The following is a 13,942-nucleotide window of genomic DNA, read 5'->3' as shown; positions in this document are numbered from 1 at the left end:
GTCTTTTAATTTTGAGATCCTGGTGTGTCCTTGGCACATTTGTCCCACTGCTGGGTGTTCAGGAGGCATCCAGGTGACAGGACAGCTGCCCTTGGTGCTGAGGAGCCAGGTCCTCCAGCTAACAATGCTCTGTTTCTGTCAGGACAGTAGTGAGGCAGCAGATGGAGCTGGCTCCTGGGATGAAGAAGTCACCAAGTGGTGGGGAGAGTGGAGCTCCTGGTCCACCTGCTCCCGGTCCTGCGGAGGGGGAGTCACGTCCCGGGAGAGGCACTGCTTGAGACAGAGGTGAGCTGTGGCCTGAGCCCTGCCAGGGCAGTGGGGTGCCCCAGAGCTGTTTTGGGGCTGAGCCTCCTGGGTTTGCAGGGCCAGCTGTCCCCTCAGCTGTGGCCTCTGGGAAAGGAAGGCAGCTGTTGTGTGTGGGCAGTGGTGACAGGTTCCCTGATGTCACCCACTCAGATTGACTTATCTGACAGGGAGCAAGGGGTTGGTCCTCTCTTGGAGTCCTGAAGATGACAGAGTTATGGGCTGGCTCTGTTCCTCTTCTTTCCCTCACAAACCTTTATTGCCATGGCTGCTCTGAGCAGCCCAGCCCTGATTTGTGGCCAGTTCCTGTGCTCAGGATGTGGGCACATGCTGCCAGACACCTTATGGGGACTTGATTTACTCCTGGCAGCAGCCAGCTCAGCCACATCTCAGCAATTTCCCCTCTTTATTCCCTGCAGAGCTGGCAAGTTTTTTCCCCTCTGTCATTTATCTGGCTCTCACAGCATCTGCATTTGTCCCCTACAGCTGTTCCAGTCCTGGGACCGGTGGGATTGGGTTTGTGGGAGTGGGGAGAGCAGGGGAACTGCAGCTGCCTGAACTTCTGCTGTCCTCTCTGAGCTACCTTGCCACCAATTCCCCTCCTCCTCCTGCTCCTCTCCTCGTCCTCCAGCAGCTCTGAGCTGCTGCTCAGGGCTGGAGGGATGTTAATGAGAGCAGGCATCCTGCAGCACAGCGACTTTCCCTTCTGCGTGACTGCACTCCTGAGCACAGCAAGCTCAGAGCAGGGCCCCCGCCTTCCCTCCTTCCTGCAGCACAAAACTTCTTTTTGGTGAGCTGGGTGACAGCATGGTGAAGGTCCAGATGTGCTGCAGGACCTTCCCTCAGGCTGTGGCCTCCCAGGATGTCTGCTGCTGCTCCTCCTCTCCAGCATCCTGTGAAATCAGTGGGGAACAGCATGGGGAGGGAGCCTGGGGCTGTCCTGCACCCCTACAGCCAGAGCAGCCCTTCTGCCCTTTGCCTGCTTCCAGAAGAGAGATTTTTCTCTCCATTTGATGCCAGCTCTATCCTTGACTCCCCAGCTGGGCAGGGAAGGGTTTTGCTGTGGTGTTTTAGTCCAGGGATCAAATTTGAATTTAAAAAAAAAAAGAGCTTTTGCAGCTTTAAGGTGAATGGCTTAAGCGTGAACCAGGTATGGCCACAAAGCAAAATCTGCCTGAGTCTGTAGGTAGCCTCTGCTTCTGAAAGGCATGAGACTTTTGAAGTCTTACTGCAAATTTAGGCTGTGCCTGTGTCATGTAAAGCATTGCTCTGGAGGGACAGCTGCAGTACCTCCAGCCAGGCCAGCCTGAATATGCTTATGGTGTTCTTGTATTCTCAGTTCCCAGTGCTGTTAACACACTGTCTGCTGCAGATCTTTACACATTGCCTAAATTATTTTGCAGATCATTACTGCAATTGCCTTAACCTGTGGTCTCAGCCACTCTCCATATATCTGCACAGCTTTCAAGAATTTTTTCATCTTTGCAGCAGCCCAGTATCTCTTGGATAGCTCACATTGGCCAGAGTGAAAGATTCAAGTGCTGAGAAACTCCTGTGGTTTTGGCTCATCACCTGTACCTGTGATAATCTCTGGGGTGGCCAGTCCCCCTGACAGGCACCATCTCTCTGCCTATTGCACAGGGGATTCTGAAATCACCTCCCCCAGTCACTGCAAGCCCTGGGCACGTCCATAGGAGTGATGGACCATCAGGTTCTGTTGTCTTTTGGTCACATCAGCCCTTCTGGGGCTCAGAGGTGAAGGGACACAGGGGTGCCAATACTGCAGTTGCTCCCTGTCTGCTCAACCCAAAACAAGACCAGCCTAAAATCACAGCCCAGCTAAAAGCACTGAAGATGTATTTCATATTTCAGAGGAGATGTTGGCCAGTCTAGATCCAGAAAGCTCTGCTCTGATGATACACTTGCCTTGTTCCTCCCACTTAAGTCTGACTCCTGTGTCATCCTCAGTCCCTGGGCACTTCACAGACCTCCAGATTATATCTGGAAACTTCTGCTTTTCAGGCTCCAGATGCCTCAGGGAACAAATAGCACCATGTGTGTTGGTCAAGCCAAGCACTACCAACTGTGCCAGCAGCAGGTGAGAACCACTCCCAGTTCTGCCTGGTCCTTACTGGGGGGTGTGGGACTCAGGGGGGTCCTACCTGGAGCTGCAAAATCACCAGCACTGGGGGTGGGGTTGGTCCCTCAGAGGATGGAAACAAGGATATGATCCTCTGGTGGTGGATGGTGTGCCTTTGAGGATGTGGCAGATGGGCTCTATTCTTTGGGACTGGGAGATGGGACAAAAGGATGTAAAAGCATATTTGTTGTGGGGTGAGGGGAGGGATGAAGTTTTCCCAGCATGCTTTTCTTGTTGCTGCTTTTCCCATTGCTGGAAGGAATTTTTGCAGGGCTGTTAAATGCAGCTGTTTTGAGAGGCCCTTGGCAATGAAGGCCTGGCCTTTCTGCCTCTCTTAGGGAACCTCCAAGCCCATCACCAATTCCTTCCAGGGTGAACAGGGCATTTTCATCCTGCAAGGATGGAGCAGGGACAAGCAGCTGTGACAAGAATGGCTGTGAGATAGGGAGCTTCATGATTGCATTTATTGCCTCCATAGCCCTGCCCAGCCAACACAGCAAGCTTCAAACAGCAGCAGTGCTCCAGCTTCAATGCCAAAGCCTTTGGGAAGCACTATTACCACTGGATGCCCCTCTATCCAGGTGGGTTTTCACAACTTCACACAGGGGATGAGGGTCAGAAAACACCCACAGGATCTTCTTGGGCACAGAAAAGTAAAGGCCTAGGGGACAAGGGACGGATGCTCCTGGCTGCTCTGGGTTGCTCTGAACAGGATGCTCACCCATTTCCTACACAGTGACTTCACGTGGGTGTCCAGTTGTGCCTTGAGGCCCAGACTGAGCTCCTAAGATATTACCCTGTTTCTGGACTCGCCTGTTTTTCCATGAGCTGCCAAGAGGACATGGAACATCTGCACCTGCTCAGGTGAAGGGGGCAGAGCTGGCCACCAGCCCACACAGGCAGTGTCCCTCTTACAGCCCTTTTTTTACTCTTGTGCATTTATGTGTGGCCTGGGATCTGCTGATGCACATTCCCATGCTGGGCACAGTGATGGCACTACAAGGGCATGGCAATGAAGAGGGTTTGCCAGCAGGAAGTATTTCTGCTTGGCATGGTCCCCAGTACAACCTCACACCATGACCCCTTCATGTAAAATCCATGGCCTTGGGGTGTCATCATGAGTAGCAGGAAGATCCAAGGTGACATCAAACCATCAGCAGGGACAAGGGGAAGGTCCCCTTCCTCGCTGCCCATCTCTGGGCACCTTGAGCTGCCTGGTGACCCTGTGCCTCTGTCCCTGCAGATGACTACACCAGTATCTCCAACAAGCCGTGTGACCTGCAGTGCACCACCCGGAGTGGAGAGAGGCAGCTGATGGCCCGAGCACAGGATGGTACCTCCTGCAAGGACAGGACCTATCAAGGGGTCTGCATCAATGGGAAGTGTGAGGTGAGGCCCTGGGAGGAAGCAGTAGAGAAGCTGGGATTTGACTTGCATGGCTGGACCTCCGCAAAGCCAAGAGGTCCCAGCAGGGAATTGAAACAGAGGCCTCTCATTGGATTCATTCATTTCTACCCCCCAGAACCCCCTAAAAGAGCACACAGGGAAAGACCCTGCCCCTGTGGAGGTGAGCTGGCCCCAGGAAACCCTGTCTTGTTTTGTCCTTTGCAGCCAGTGGGGTGCGATGGGAGCCTGTACTCGCCCCGGACCATGGACAGATGCAGGGTGTGTGGAGGGGACGGCAGCACTTGCCTCCGCGTCTCGGGCACCTTCCGAAGGGCAATCTCACAGATAGGTACTCCCTGCTACCAGTCTGGAGACTTCACCTGCTGCTTCTTACCACCAGCTGGCACGGAGGGGGACTGGATTGAATGGGGGTAGGAGCTTTCCCAGCTGCTTGGTGGAAAGAGTTGAGGAGTGCCACCGCCCCTGCTTAAATGCCTGTGTTTTGTCCTTCTCACTTAATCATCAGAGGAGATTGGGTTGATGTGCTCTATATTAGGCTGGTAAGGTTTCCCTTCACCTGTTTAGAATAGGAAGCAGCTGGGGATCTTTTTGTTCCTATTGATTTTGGCATCTCGCCCACCTCAGATAATGTGAAGAGATCAATGAATCTTCTTTTATTTGTGCTACGTGTTCACTTGAAACTTAAGCTATGATGAGGGTCACAGCATTTTTTCAACCTGCATTTAATCTCCTGCTTTCCCCAGTCCTGCGGCTGGCACAGCTGAGGGACAGTCCCCTCTGAAATAGGGCTGAGGTTCCCTGCAGCCTGATGGCCCTGTCCTCCAGCCACAGGAGGAATGCACTGTGGTATGCTCATTAGTAATTAATGAACTGTGGTTTGAGGATGTTTTGGAACAACATTTCACACTGATGTTGTTTCACTGGTTTGCCTCACTCCCTACAAACAGCAGCCTAGAGAAGCACTCAGGCCCCTTTCCAGGGCAGGGGTAATGGTCTTACCCCCTGTAGCAGTGTGGGTACAGTTTTGGGCTCCCATTCCAGCCCTCATAATATCTTACAGAACAGACAGGACCTGCGTTTCCAGCGGGAAAGACAAACTGCCAAACCATGCAACTTTAAAAGCCTCTTATTTCCTCTCCCTTTAAAGGTCAATTTTTATGTTACTCCTGAGACAAGTTCCATGGAGTCAGGAGCTGAAGGGACCTATGCTCTTTTTCCACCCTCTGTTCAGCATCAACCCTGATCACTACTAAGCTTTTTTTCTGTGCTCTTGCCAGAAGGAGTGTGAAAGCACATTCATCCACACCCCCAAAGCCAGACTGTTTCATTGTGCAGTTCCTTCCCGACTCCAAACCCAGCAGTGCTCAGACTGACATCCGTAATGGTGATCTGTTAATGGGATTTCAGAGGAGATCTGGGATGAGAGCTCACAGACTGGTGCAACATGCACTTAGGTCCTTGGCACCCTGCTCCTGAAGGGCAGTGCTGCCTCCCTACAAACACACTTGTCCCATGAGCTGCTTTTCCCACTCAGACCTTTTTATTCTGCCCTGGGGGTCTCCTCACACTGTTCTGTTCCTCAGGTTACGTGTTCATCACCAACATCCCTGCTGGTGCCACAGACATCCTCATCATTGAGCGCAGGAAAACAGAAAACATCCTGGGTGAGCAGAGGAGCTGGAGGGTGTGGAGATCCCAGCTCAGCTGCCTGGGAATGGGAGGAGGCTCTGTGAGAGAGCTACTGAGAGCATTTCCTCCAGGGTAGCTACTTGGGTGCTTCATCTCTCCAAAAACCAGGGCTACCACATCTCCAGTGCCAGGAGAGACATTTGGAGCCCAAGTTGGGTATGGGCAGGGCCTGGGATTCTATTTCTGCTGGGCTTTCCTCGTTTGTGGGCTCTTTGCTCTCAGTGCCAGAGCTCTGCAGAATGTCCCATTTGTCTGTTTTCTCTCTCTTTGAAGCACTTGCTGATGAATCTGGGCATTTCTTCTTCAACGGCAACTCTGCCATTGACAACCCTCAGAACTTCAGGGTGGCTGGCACAGTCTTCAAGTACCGGCGGCCCTCGAGCCTGAACTCGGATGGGCTGGAGTACATCATAGCTCATGGGCCCACAAACCAGTCCCTGAATGCCATGGTATGTGAGGAACCAGCTTCAGGCTTTCCTACCTCCCTCAGATAACAGGAGCATAACCTGGTTCCCAAGCTAAACCTGGGGGTAGGTGGGTTGAGGAAGCCAGGCAGGTGGGTGGGGGCTTTCCTTTTGGATTTATGGGATTGCTGTCTTCTCTTAACAACCATCACCAAACAGCTGTGTCTAGAAAAGGCTTTTGGAAAATTCATACCCTTAAAATAAAAGCAGTTTTGTTTTCTTTCCCCGTTTTCTCCAGTACTATAACTTTAATGGGAAAATGCCTCACATAACTTATGACTACACTGTGCCCCGGACACCGCCCCTCCGAACTGCAGCCCCTGCTCTTGCCAGACCTCTCTATCACCACCTACCAGTGACCAGCCAGAGCCACCCCGTTCCAGCCAGCTCCAGAGCTGCCCAGACAGACTTCAATGCCACGTGGCTCTCCCTGTCACCAGATGACACCAGTGAACAGCTTCCTCTAAGGGAAGGGCAAGAAGATTTAGACTTTGGTCCCCCGCACTTCTTCCAGACCAACTCTAGCAGCCAGACCCGGCACTGGGGCTGGGAACAAAGTGAAGAGAAGGAGAAGTATGACTTTCAGATCAGACAGGTCTACCATGCAAACACAGCAGGAGAGGAAGAGGAGGAGGAAGCAGCAGCAGTTGGTGGAGAAACAGAGTTGGGTTGGTTGCTTTGTTCTTCCTTCCCCCATTTTATTGACTGGAGGCAGACATTGTGCAGTGGTCTTCTTGAAATCTGAGGTGGCTTTCACATCAGGTGAACAGGAGAGAAGGATGGTAAATAGTGGGTCAGGGAGCAGCAAGGGCCAGTATCTCTGTGAGGGAAGGGAGCCTGTGAGAGGATGGCCACAGTGAGGAGGTGTTAGGTCATAGGTTGGACTTGATGATCTCAAAGGTCTTTCCCAGTATGGTTCATTCTGTGGTTCTGTGGTCCTGTAATATGGGTTAGGCAGGGCACTCACATGGGGCCTGAGCTTTTCAGGCAGGGCAGTGACCATCAGGGGACAGCAAGGGGACAAGTCAAATCTGAGGTCGATCTGGGAGAGCCATACAACAATTCAGGAACAAAGAACATGTGCAACATTGTACAACCCAAGACTGAATGCCCAGACTGGAGCTTAAATGGGGCTCCAGAGTAGTGGGCAGACAGAGTGAGGGCTTGGCCAGGGTAATTAAAGCCTGCTGATGCTCCCTGGTAGAAATGTTTGACTTTTAGGCTGAACACTGAATGTTTTTTTGCCTTGTTAAATGCCACACACGGAAGTACAAGCCATCCCATATAGTTAAAGCATGTGTTTTAATTCCAGCTCTCAGGTTCAACCAAATCTCCATCAGCACAGCTGTGCCCTACAGCATGAGGAGACCCGAGCTGTCGGAGAACAGCCGTGGGACATCCTCCAGGCTCCGTCTCTTCAGGCGCCTCTGTCACCGAGAGCCTCACAACGCTGCCTTCTGCAGGGAGCTGCAGCCCCTGGCAGCCAGGCCAGCCCCCAGGAACTCCACGGCCAAGCTCTGGCCCCGCTGGCCACAGGGCCTCCACAGAGCCCTGGCTCGCAAGAACTCGCTGGAGGACCTGAAGGTGGAAGTGTTTGCTGGGAGCCAGGGGGAAGCAGCCAACTACAGCATGATGGCATCTGTGCAGAGCCCTCTGCTCGGGGCCAGCCCGACCGCCAACATCAGCCAGGCAGAGCCGCTGCGAGCCCCTGGCACTGAAAGGTGGCACCTGATTTCCTGGGCAAAGCAGAGCATGGTTGGCTGGGGAGGGAGGGCCAAGCCAGTCCCCTGCTGTCCTTGATGTCCCCATTCACCAGTGTCTATCCATGGAAGCTTCCTCCAAGGACTGATTGTTACAACTGGCCTGACATGGAGCTCCTGGAACATATTTCAGGGTCCATTTAAATGGTGCTGAAGGACTTGGTGTGGCTGTAAACAAGGCCAGGAAACCTTAGCATGTCACATATACACATCTACCATCATGTCATGCCCCTTCTGTCCCATTGCTCTGGGCACATAAGCTTCTGAAGCTTCTGTAAACATCTGGCAGGAGACTGAGGACCAGCTTTTAAATATTTCTGGCAAGGCACATACGAACTCTTCCTATCACATTATATGATATGAAAGGGACCTTGCCTGAGCTTCCCTTACCAACACAAATCATGCCTTGAGGCAAGGTACAAGCTGAGGCTGAGGGCAGCCCCGTGGCTAGCAAACAATGACACACACAAGACTCACTATGAATGATGCTTCCTCCTTGCTAGTTGAATTTGGGAGGTGGATCAAGGCTTTGCACTCTCTCTTCATCAGCCTTGCCCAAGGTGGGGGAAATGGAAAGCAGAAACACTGGCTTTCTTTCCATCTTCAAAGACAGCAAGGAGGAATTTCCCCATATTTCATGTTTGCAGCAATTTTTTTTCATTTTTAGCTCACAACACCTCCTTTTTCCACAGCAATGAGTTTGATGTGAGCCCCGTGGGCCATGACGACATCAGCTTGGCTGACATGTATCGGTGGAAGGTCTCAGCTTATGCCCCCTGCAGCTCCACCTGCACTTCAGGTAGGTTTGGCTTCAGGTGACTGATCACATGAGGTCCTTTTGAGCTGTTGAGGGAGAGAATCCTGGTATTTCTTTGTGTGACAGGGAGAGTTTCAGATGCAGTGAGAACTCCAGCTGTTTAGTGCTGGTGGGAGGAGGCTCTTGGCTCTGATGGAGCACAGCTGAGGGTGTTGCTGGCCCAGCAGGTATCAGCACCTCCTATGCCATGTGTGTGCGCTATGATGGAGTGGAAGTGGATGAATCCTACTGTGATGCCCTGACCCGACCAGAACCTACCCACGAATTTTGCACGGGGAGAGACTGCCAGCCTAGGTGAGTGGAAGTGACATCAGCTGTCCACAGGGAGATATCTTTCCAAGGATCATTTTCTGCTCAAGGCATACAGCCATTTTTGGGCTGAAAGGTATGCTTAAACTAAGAAGAACTCATATCCCCTTGTAAGCAAAAAGAGGGGAAGAATTTAGGACCTGTATTGCCTGCTAAGGGCAAAGCTGGTTCAAAGTCCAGCACCACATTTACTCCGATGTGATGAGCAGAACCACAGCAGCAGCTGCTGGGTGAGAGAGCCCTGGGTGTGTAGCCCTGTGTTTCTGCCACCCCACGCCCCTGGTCCCCCTCACCTGGGTGTCCCTTTGTGCTTTCTCTGCTCGTGGAGGTGGGAGACCAGCCGGTGGAGCGAGTGCTCCCGCACCTGCGGCGAGGGCTTCCAGTACCGCACCGTGCGCTGCTGGAAGATGCTGGCACCAGGCTTCGACAGCTCCGTCTACGATGACCTCTGCGAGGCAGCGGGGCTGGCCAGGCCCATGGAGAGGAAAGCCTGCAAGAACAAGGCCTGTGGGCCTCAGTGGGAGCTCTCCGAGTGGTCTGAGGTAGGCTTTGCTCCCAGAGCTGAGCAGCCAGGGCTGGGCGGGGCCTGGAGGAAGGTGGCTGGCAGATGTTGGGTGCTGAGGAAGCCCCTGGCCAACTGCACCCTGGTTCCCCACAAGGAGTGTGGGGAATCAGGGTTCAGTAATCTGCAGCTGCCCTGTTCTGGCACTGCTCAGCAGACAAAGCCCATTGCAAAACATTTTTTCTAAGGTCACTTCTAAAGCAGGACAGTGACCTAGTGAAAGCCCTGCCAGCAAGAAGCTTCCTCTTCTGGAGGGTCCAAATTGAGGGGCAATTGGGAAACAGTCCCATGGAGATACAGAAAGCTCATTGCAGTCCCTTTGACAGTGACCAAGTGAAAGCCCTGCCAGCAAGAAGCTTCCTCTTCTGGAGGGTCCAAATTGAGGGGCAATTGGGAAACAGTCCCATGGAGATACAGAAAGCCCATTGCAGTCCCTTTGACTGCATGCTCTGCTTGTGGCCCAGTGACTTTGAACAGCAGTTTAAGCAGCAGCCCATTGATGTGTTGGAGCTCTAGGTCCCAAAATAAATGAGCAGCAAAGACAGAGGCAGACACCTTTTTCTGTCCCTGCTGGGGCCCTTCCCCTCTCTCCTAGAGCAGCAGGAGGAAAACAGGAGGCGGCAGAGCCGCTTCCCCTCCCTGCTCTGCGCTCGGGGCTGACGCGGTGCGGCCCTTGCAGTGCTCGGCGCGGTGCGGCTCGCCGGGGACCATGAAGCGCGAGGTGCGCTGCTCCGTGGAGGCTGCCCTGTGTGACGAGTCCCGCAGGCCCAGCAGCGAGAAGGAGTGCACGGGCCCGCCCTGCGACCGCCGCTGGACCGCCTCCGACTGGGGCCCCGTGAGTGCTGCGCCCCTTGCACCCCGCGCTGGGCTGGAGGGTGGGAGCAGCTGGGCAGATCTGCTGCAGATCTCTGTCGGCTCTCTTCTGGCAGGGCCAAGCTGCAGAAATTGAAATAACCTCAGGTTTTGCCTCTCCTTGCTGTGTATTTTGGTTAACTGTCTCTAGTCAATAATCTGGGAAGCTCATGGCACCTGGAGAATGGAAGGCCCTGACTAAATGAACCTCTAAAGCCCCTTGGGATCCAGTGAACAGTCCCAGTGTCAGGGCTGGACTCTGGACTCAACTCTACTGGCACCACCAACCCTGACCTCTCCAATTCCCTGCTTTCTGATGTGTCTAAATGCCTTTTATTCTCCAAGTGCTCAGGTTCGTGTGGCGAGGGGCGCATGAGCCGCTTCGTCGCGTGTCGCAACCTGGAGGGCAAGGTGATCTCCAGCTCGCAGTGTGACCCGGCCACCAAGCCCCTGGCTGTCCACCCGTGTGGAGACAAGAACTGCCCCGCGCACTGGGTGGAGCAGGAGTGGGAGCAGGTAAAGCCAAGCCCAGCCCTGTGGCCTCAGACCTCCTTTCCACCCCATATCCCACAGGATGTGGTGGAGCTTGGTTTCCTTGGCAGAGCACAGTTGTAGTGTGACCTCCAGACGTGGATCTGTATCCTTGCCTTGGCTCCTTTAGAAAGAGGGAAGGAGTGGTGAATACCCCAGCTTGTCCCTGCCGTACCCCATAAAAACCCCGAAGTTTGTGGCATTTGCTGCCTTCCCAAGGAGCTCCACGGGAGGGCAGCAATACCTTGAGGAAACTGCTCTCCCACCTGGCTCCTCAGCAGAGCCGTGCTCACTCACCCCCACAGAGGACACGAGTTTCCCACCAGTAAAGAGAAAGTCTGAACAAAACCGGCTTCATCTCTGATAAGTAACAGCTGGAGGTAATCCTGAACCACAGCCCAGATCCCTGTGCTGGAAGTCACATCCAGACCATAACTGTGTACTTGCTTCAGGGATTACAGTCCAGTGAACGTGGTCCAGGTGCTCTGTTCCACCCAACACTCTGCACATCTTTTTACTCTCTTTCTGTTGCTCAAGGCCAAAAGACTTCAGACTTCCCCATACATGCTGATCCAAATGCCAGAGTATCCAAAGAAACACATTGAGTCAGTTGTGAGGCTTGGGCTTTTTCTTTGAAGTCTTGAGCAAAGCAGGGATTCGTATAGCACTAAGGAAGAAGGTTTCTAGGAAATAAGGGAAGCAGCCAAGCCCTCTTCTCTCTAGTCATTTCTAAGCCTCTCTTCTCACTTTGCTCCCTTTATAGCTGCTGACTGCATTCAGCTGAGCCTTCTCCAGCACCAGGAAAAAGCACAGGCTGGTTAAACCTGGCAGTTCTGTAGCCCTGTCCTGCTCTGGCCCTCTGTGTGGCTCACACACAGTCCTGAAGTGCCATTTTCAGCTGTGACCCAGCTGTGAAATTCAGCAGAGCTCTGAAAGACCAGCTGAGCTCCCCACCTTTGCTTATGCCAGCTTCTTTACTGTGTTCTCTGATGAGCTCTGAGTTTTCAGGATGATTAAGGGTGGATGCAAGCCAGTTGTGCTGGCCCTGCTTTAGTGAAAAAGGACTCAAAGCAGTGAAATCTCAAACAGGCAACTGCCTGCATGGGCATCAGGGAGCAGATCTGGCCTCCTGCTGCTTTTCCTGGTGGTGTCCTGGGGGAGAGAGCCCTCCCAGCTCAGCCTGCATAGCTCTGGATTCAGCATTTCTTGTCTGTGCACATCACCTGCACTGCACCACTTCAGTCCCCTTGGGCCTACAGAAAGCTTGGCAGTACTCCAAGATGTAGGTTGCAACATGGATGTGCTATGTGGATTTTCAGAGCAGAGATACACATAAAATCAGACAGAAACAGCTTTTTACAGTCCTAGCTTGGCTGCTCCAGGTGCCCTGTGGTAGCTGCTCTCGAGGCCAGCCAAGGTGAACTCAACTGAACACTAATTACCAGCATCTGTCCCTGCTCCCTGGGAAATCTGGAGACACTCCCTGCTCCTGTGGCCTGGACAGCATTTCCCTCTGTTAGCACAGACATTAAGCCTTCCTTCTGAGCAGAATGCCCTCTTGCCTGAAGCTGGAGCACCATTTGTCACCGGGCTGCTCTGTTCCCTCGCAGTGTGACGCCAGCTGTGGGCGAGGGGTGAAGACGCGGCTGGTGCTGTGCGTGGGCCTGGAGAACGGGCACTACAGGGAGTACCCTGAGAAACGCTGCGAGGCCTCTCCGAAGCCTGAGGAACAAGCTGTCTGCTTCAGGAGGCCGTGTTCAACGTGGTTCACCACCTCCTGGTCCCAGGTAGGGCTAGGGGTGGTGGGGAAGGAGCAGGGGAGGCCTCGTGGCCCTGGTTGGTGGAGCAGGACCTGTGCTGAGGTTCTGTGGCAGCCTGCTCTGCCAAGGATCTGCTTAGTTTGGATGGGACCCCAAGTTCTGCTCTGCCGAGGATCTATCAAGTATGGATGGGACCCCAAGTTCTGCTCTGCCAAGGATCTGCTTAGTCTGGATGGGACCCCAAGTTCTGCTCTGCCAAGGATCTATGGATGGGACCCCAAGTTCTGCTCTTCTGCAGAACAGGCAGCAGGATAAGAGACTGGCACACACAGGCTGGAGAAAATCTTGGAGCATGGGGGTTATTGCCTCAAGAAGAGGATGCACCACACTCCAAGCATACAGGATGCACATGGCTCCTCTACTCACAGAAGTCTGTGTTTTGTCTTTCCCTCTTTCTCTTGATAGTAACTGGTGAACATTTAGGGTATGGGAAGACTGGGGAGCTGTGTCTGGCTTATAGCAGCCATTTTCTCCATTTTCTGTCACAGCATCAACGCTCCAAAAAAATTAGTTCTGAGCCACAACAAAGAGACAAAAACCAAACTCTCCCTTGCTCTGCCCCAACCCCAATTCAGGGGTGCTTTCCTCCAGCAAAAAAAAAAAAGGGAGAGTAAGTTTGAGATCAGTGTGGCATTTGACCCAAACCTCAAGACCAGGGATCCAAAGCAGGGATTGGGAGACCTCAGTACAGCAAAGAACTCGGGAGCTACAGAAAACCAGAAAATGCCTCTCATGCTCTCTCTGCTGTTCCTTGACCCTGACAGTGCAGCAAGACGTGCGGTGCTGGAGTGCGACTGCGGGAGGTGAAGTGCTACCAGGGGGAAGCACTGGCTCAGGGCTGTGACCCCGCTGCCAAACCAGAGGCCAGGCAGACGTGCCAACTCCAGCCATGCCCCACGGAGGCACCAGGTACGCCTGGGAGGGCAGGGAGGTGGAGGAGCCCTTGGCTTTGCCTGTGATGTCCATGCTGGGGAAGCACATCTCCTTTGTAACCCCTTCTGTGTGTGCTTCTGCTCCCCAGAAGATGCCTGTGAAGACAAAGCGACGGCCAACTGCGTGCTGGTGCTGAAGGTGAAGCTGTGCTCACACTGGTACTACAGGAAGGCCTGCTGCTGGTCCTGTCGCCTCAAGTCATCCTGAGTGCTGCCAGGCCCTACTTTCCTTCCAAGTTCAGGGGCAGCAGCCCCTCAAGCCAGACTTTCCACTTGAAGCCACCCCACTTGGCCTGGCTGTGGAGCTAGTCCCTGTAGAGCAGCCTGCTCAGTGAGGAAGGATTTTTATGACTTAG

The 13,942-nt window shown here is 53.4% G+C and overlaps 1 protein-coding gene across 1 annotated transcript in view; it reads left to right on the top strand.

Moving 5' to 3' along the window:
• The window catches only part of LOC120512197 (ADAMTS-like protein 2), a 26,762-nt gene extending 12,820 nt beyond the window's left edge, over nucleotides 1-13,942 (top strand). The window contains exons 2-18 of the mRNA XM_039730237.1: nucleotides 63-285; nucleotides 2,326-2,401; nucleotides 2,922-3,024; nucleotides 3,687-3,832; nucleotides 4,055-4,178; nucleotides 5,434-5,514; nucleotides 5,813-5,988; nucleotides 6,242-6,671; nucleotides 7,316-7,724; nucleotides 8,456-8,562; nucleotides 8,748-8,874; nucleotides 9,218-9,431; nucleotides 10,131-10,286; nucleotides 10,649-10,819; nucleotides 12,445-12,621; nucleotides 13,419-13,563; nucleotides 13,676-13,942. Of these exons, the coding sequence (XP_039586171.1) occupies nucleotides 63-285; nucleotides 2,326-2,401; nucleotides 2,922-3,024; nucleotides 3,687-3,832; nucleotides 4,055-4,178; nucleotides 5,434-5,514; nucleotides 5,813-5,988; nucleotides 6,242-6,671; nucleotides 7,316-7,724; nucleotides 8,456-8,562; nucleotides 8,748-8,874; nucleotides 9,218-9,431; nucleotides 10,131-10,286; nucleotides 10,649-10,819; nucleotides 12,445-12,621; nucleotides 13,419-13,563; nucleotides 13,676-13,794 (2,984 nt within the window). The 3' untranslated portion in view covers nucleotides 13,795-13,942. The remainder of the gene's footprint in view (nucleotides 1-62; nucleotides 286-2,325; nucleotides 2,402-2,921; nucleotides 3,025-3,686; nucleotides 3,833-4,054; nucleotides 4,179-5,433; nucleotides 5,515-5,812; nucleotides 5,989-6,241; nucleotides 6,672-7,315; nucleotides 7,725-8,455; nucleotides 8,563-8,747; nucleotides 8,875-9,217; nucleotides 9,432-10,130; nucleotides 10,287-10,648; nucleotides 10,820-12,444; nucleotides 12,622-13,418; nucleotides 13,564-13,675) is intronic.

The sequence above is a fragment of the Passer montanus genome, unplaced genomic scaffold, assembly GCF_014805655.1.
Source record: "Passer montanus isolate IOZ18808 unplaced genomic scaffold, ASM1480565v1 scaffold71, whole genome shotgun sequence".
NCBI lineage: Eukaryota > Metazoa > Chordata > Aves > Passeriformes > Passeridae > Passer > Passer montanus.
The sequence above is the reverse complement of the archived record's forward strand: the minus strand, read 5'-3'. Positions and strand labels throughout refer to the sequence as shown.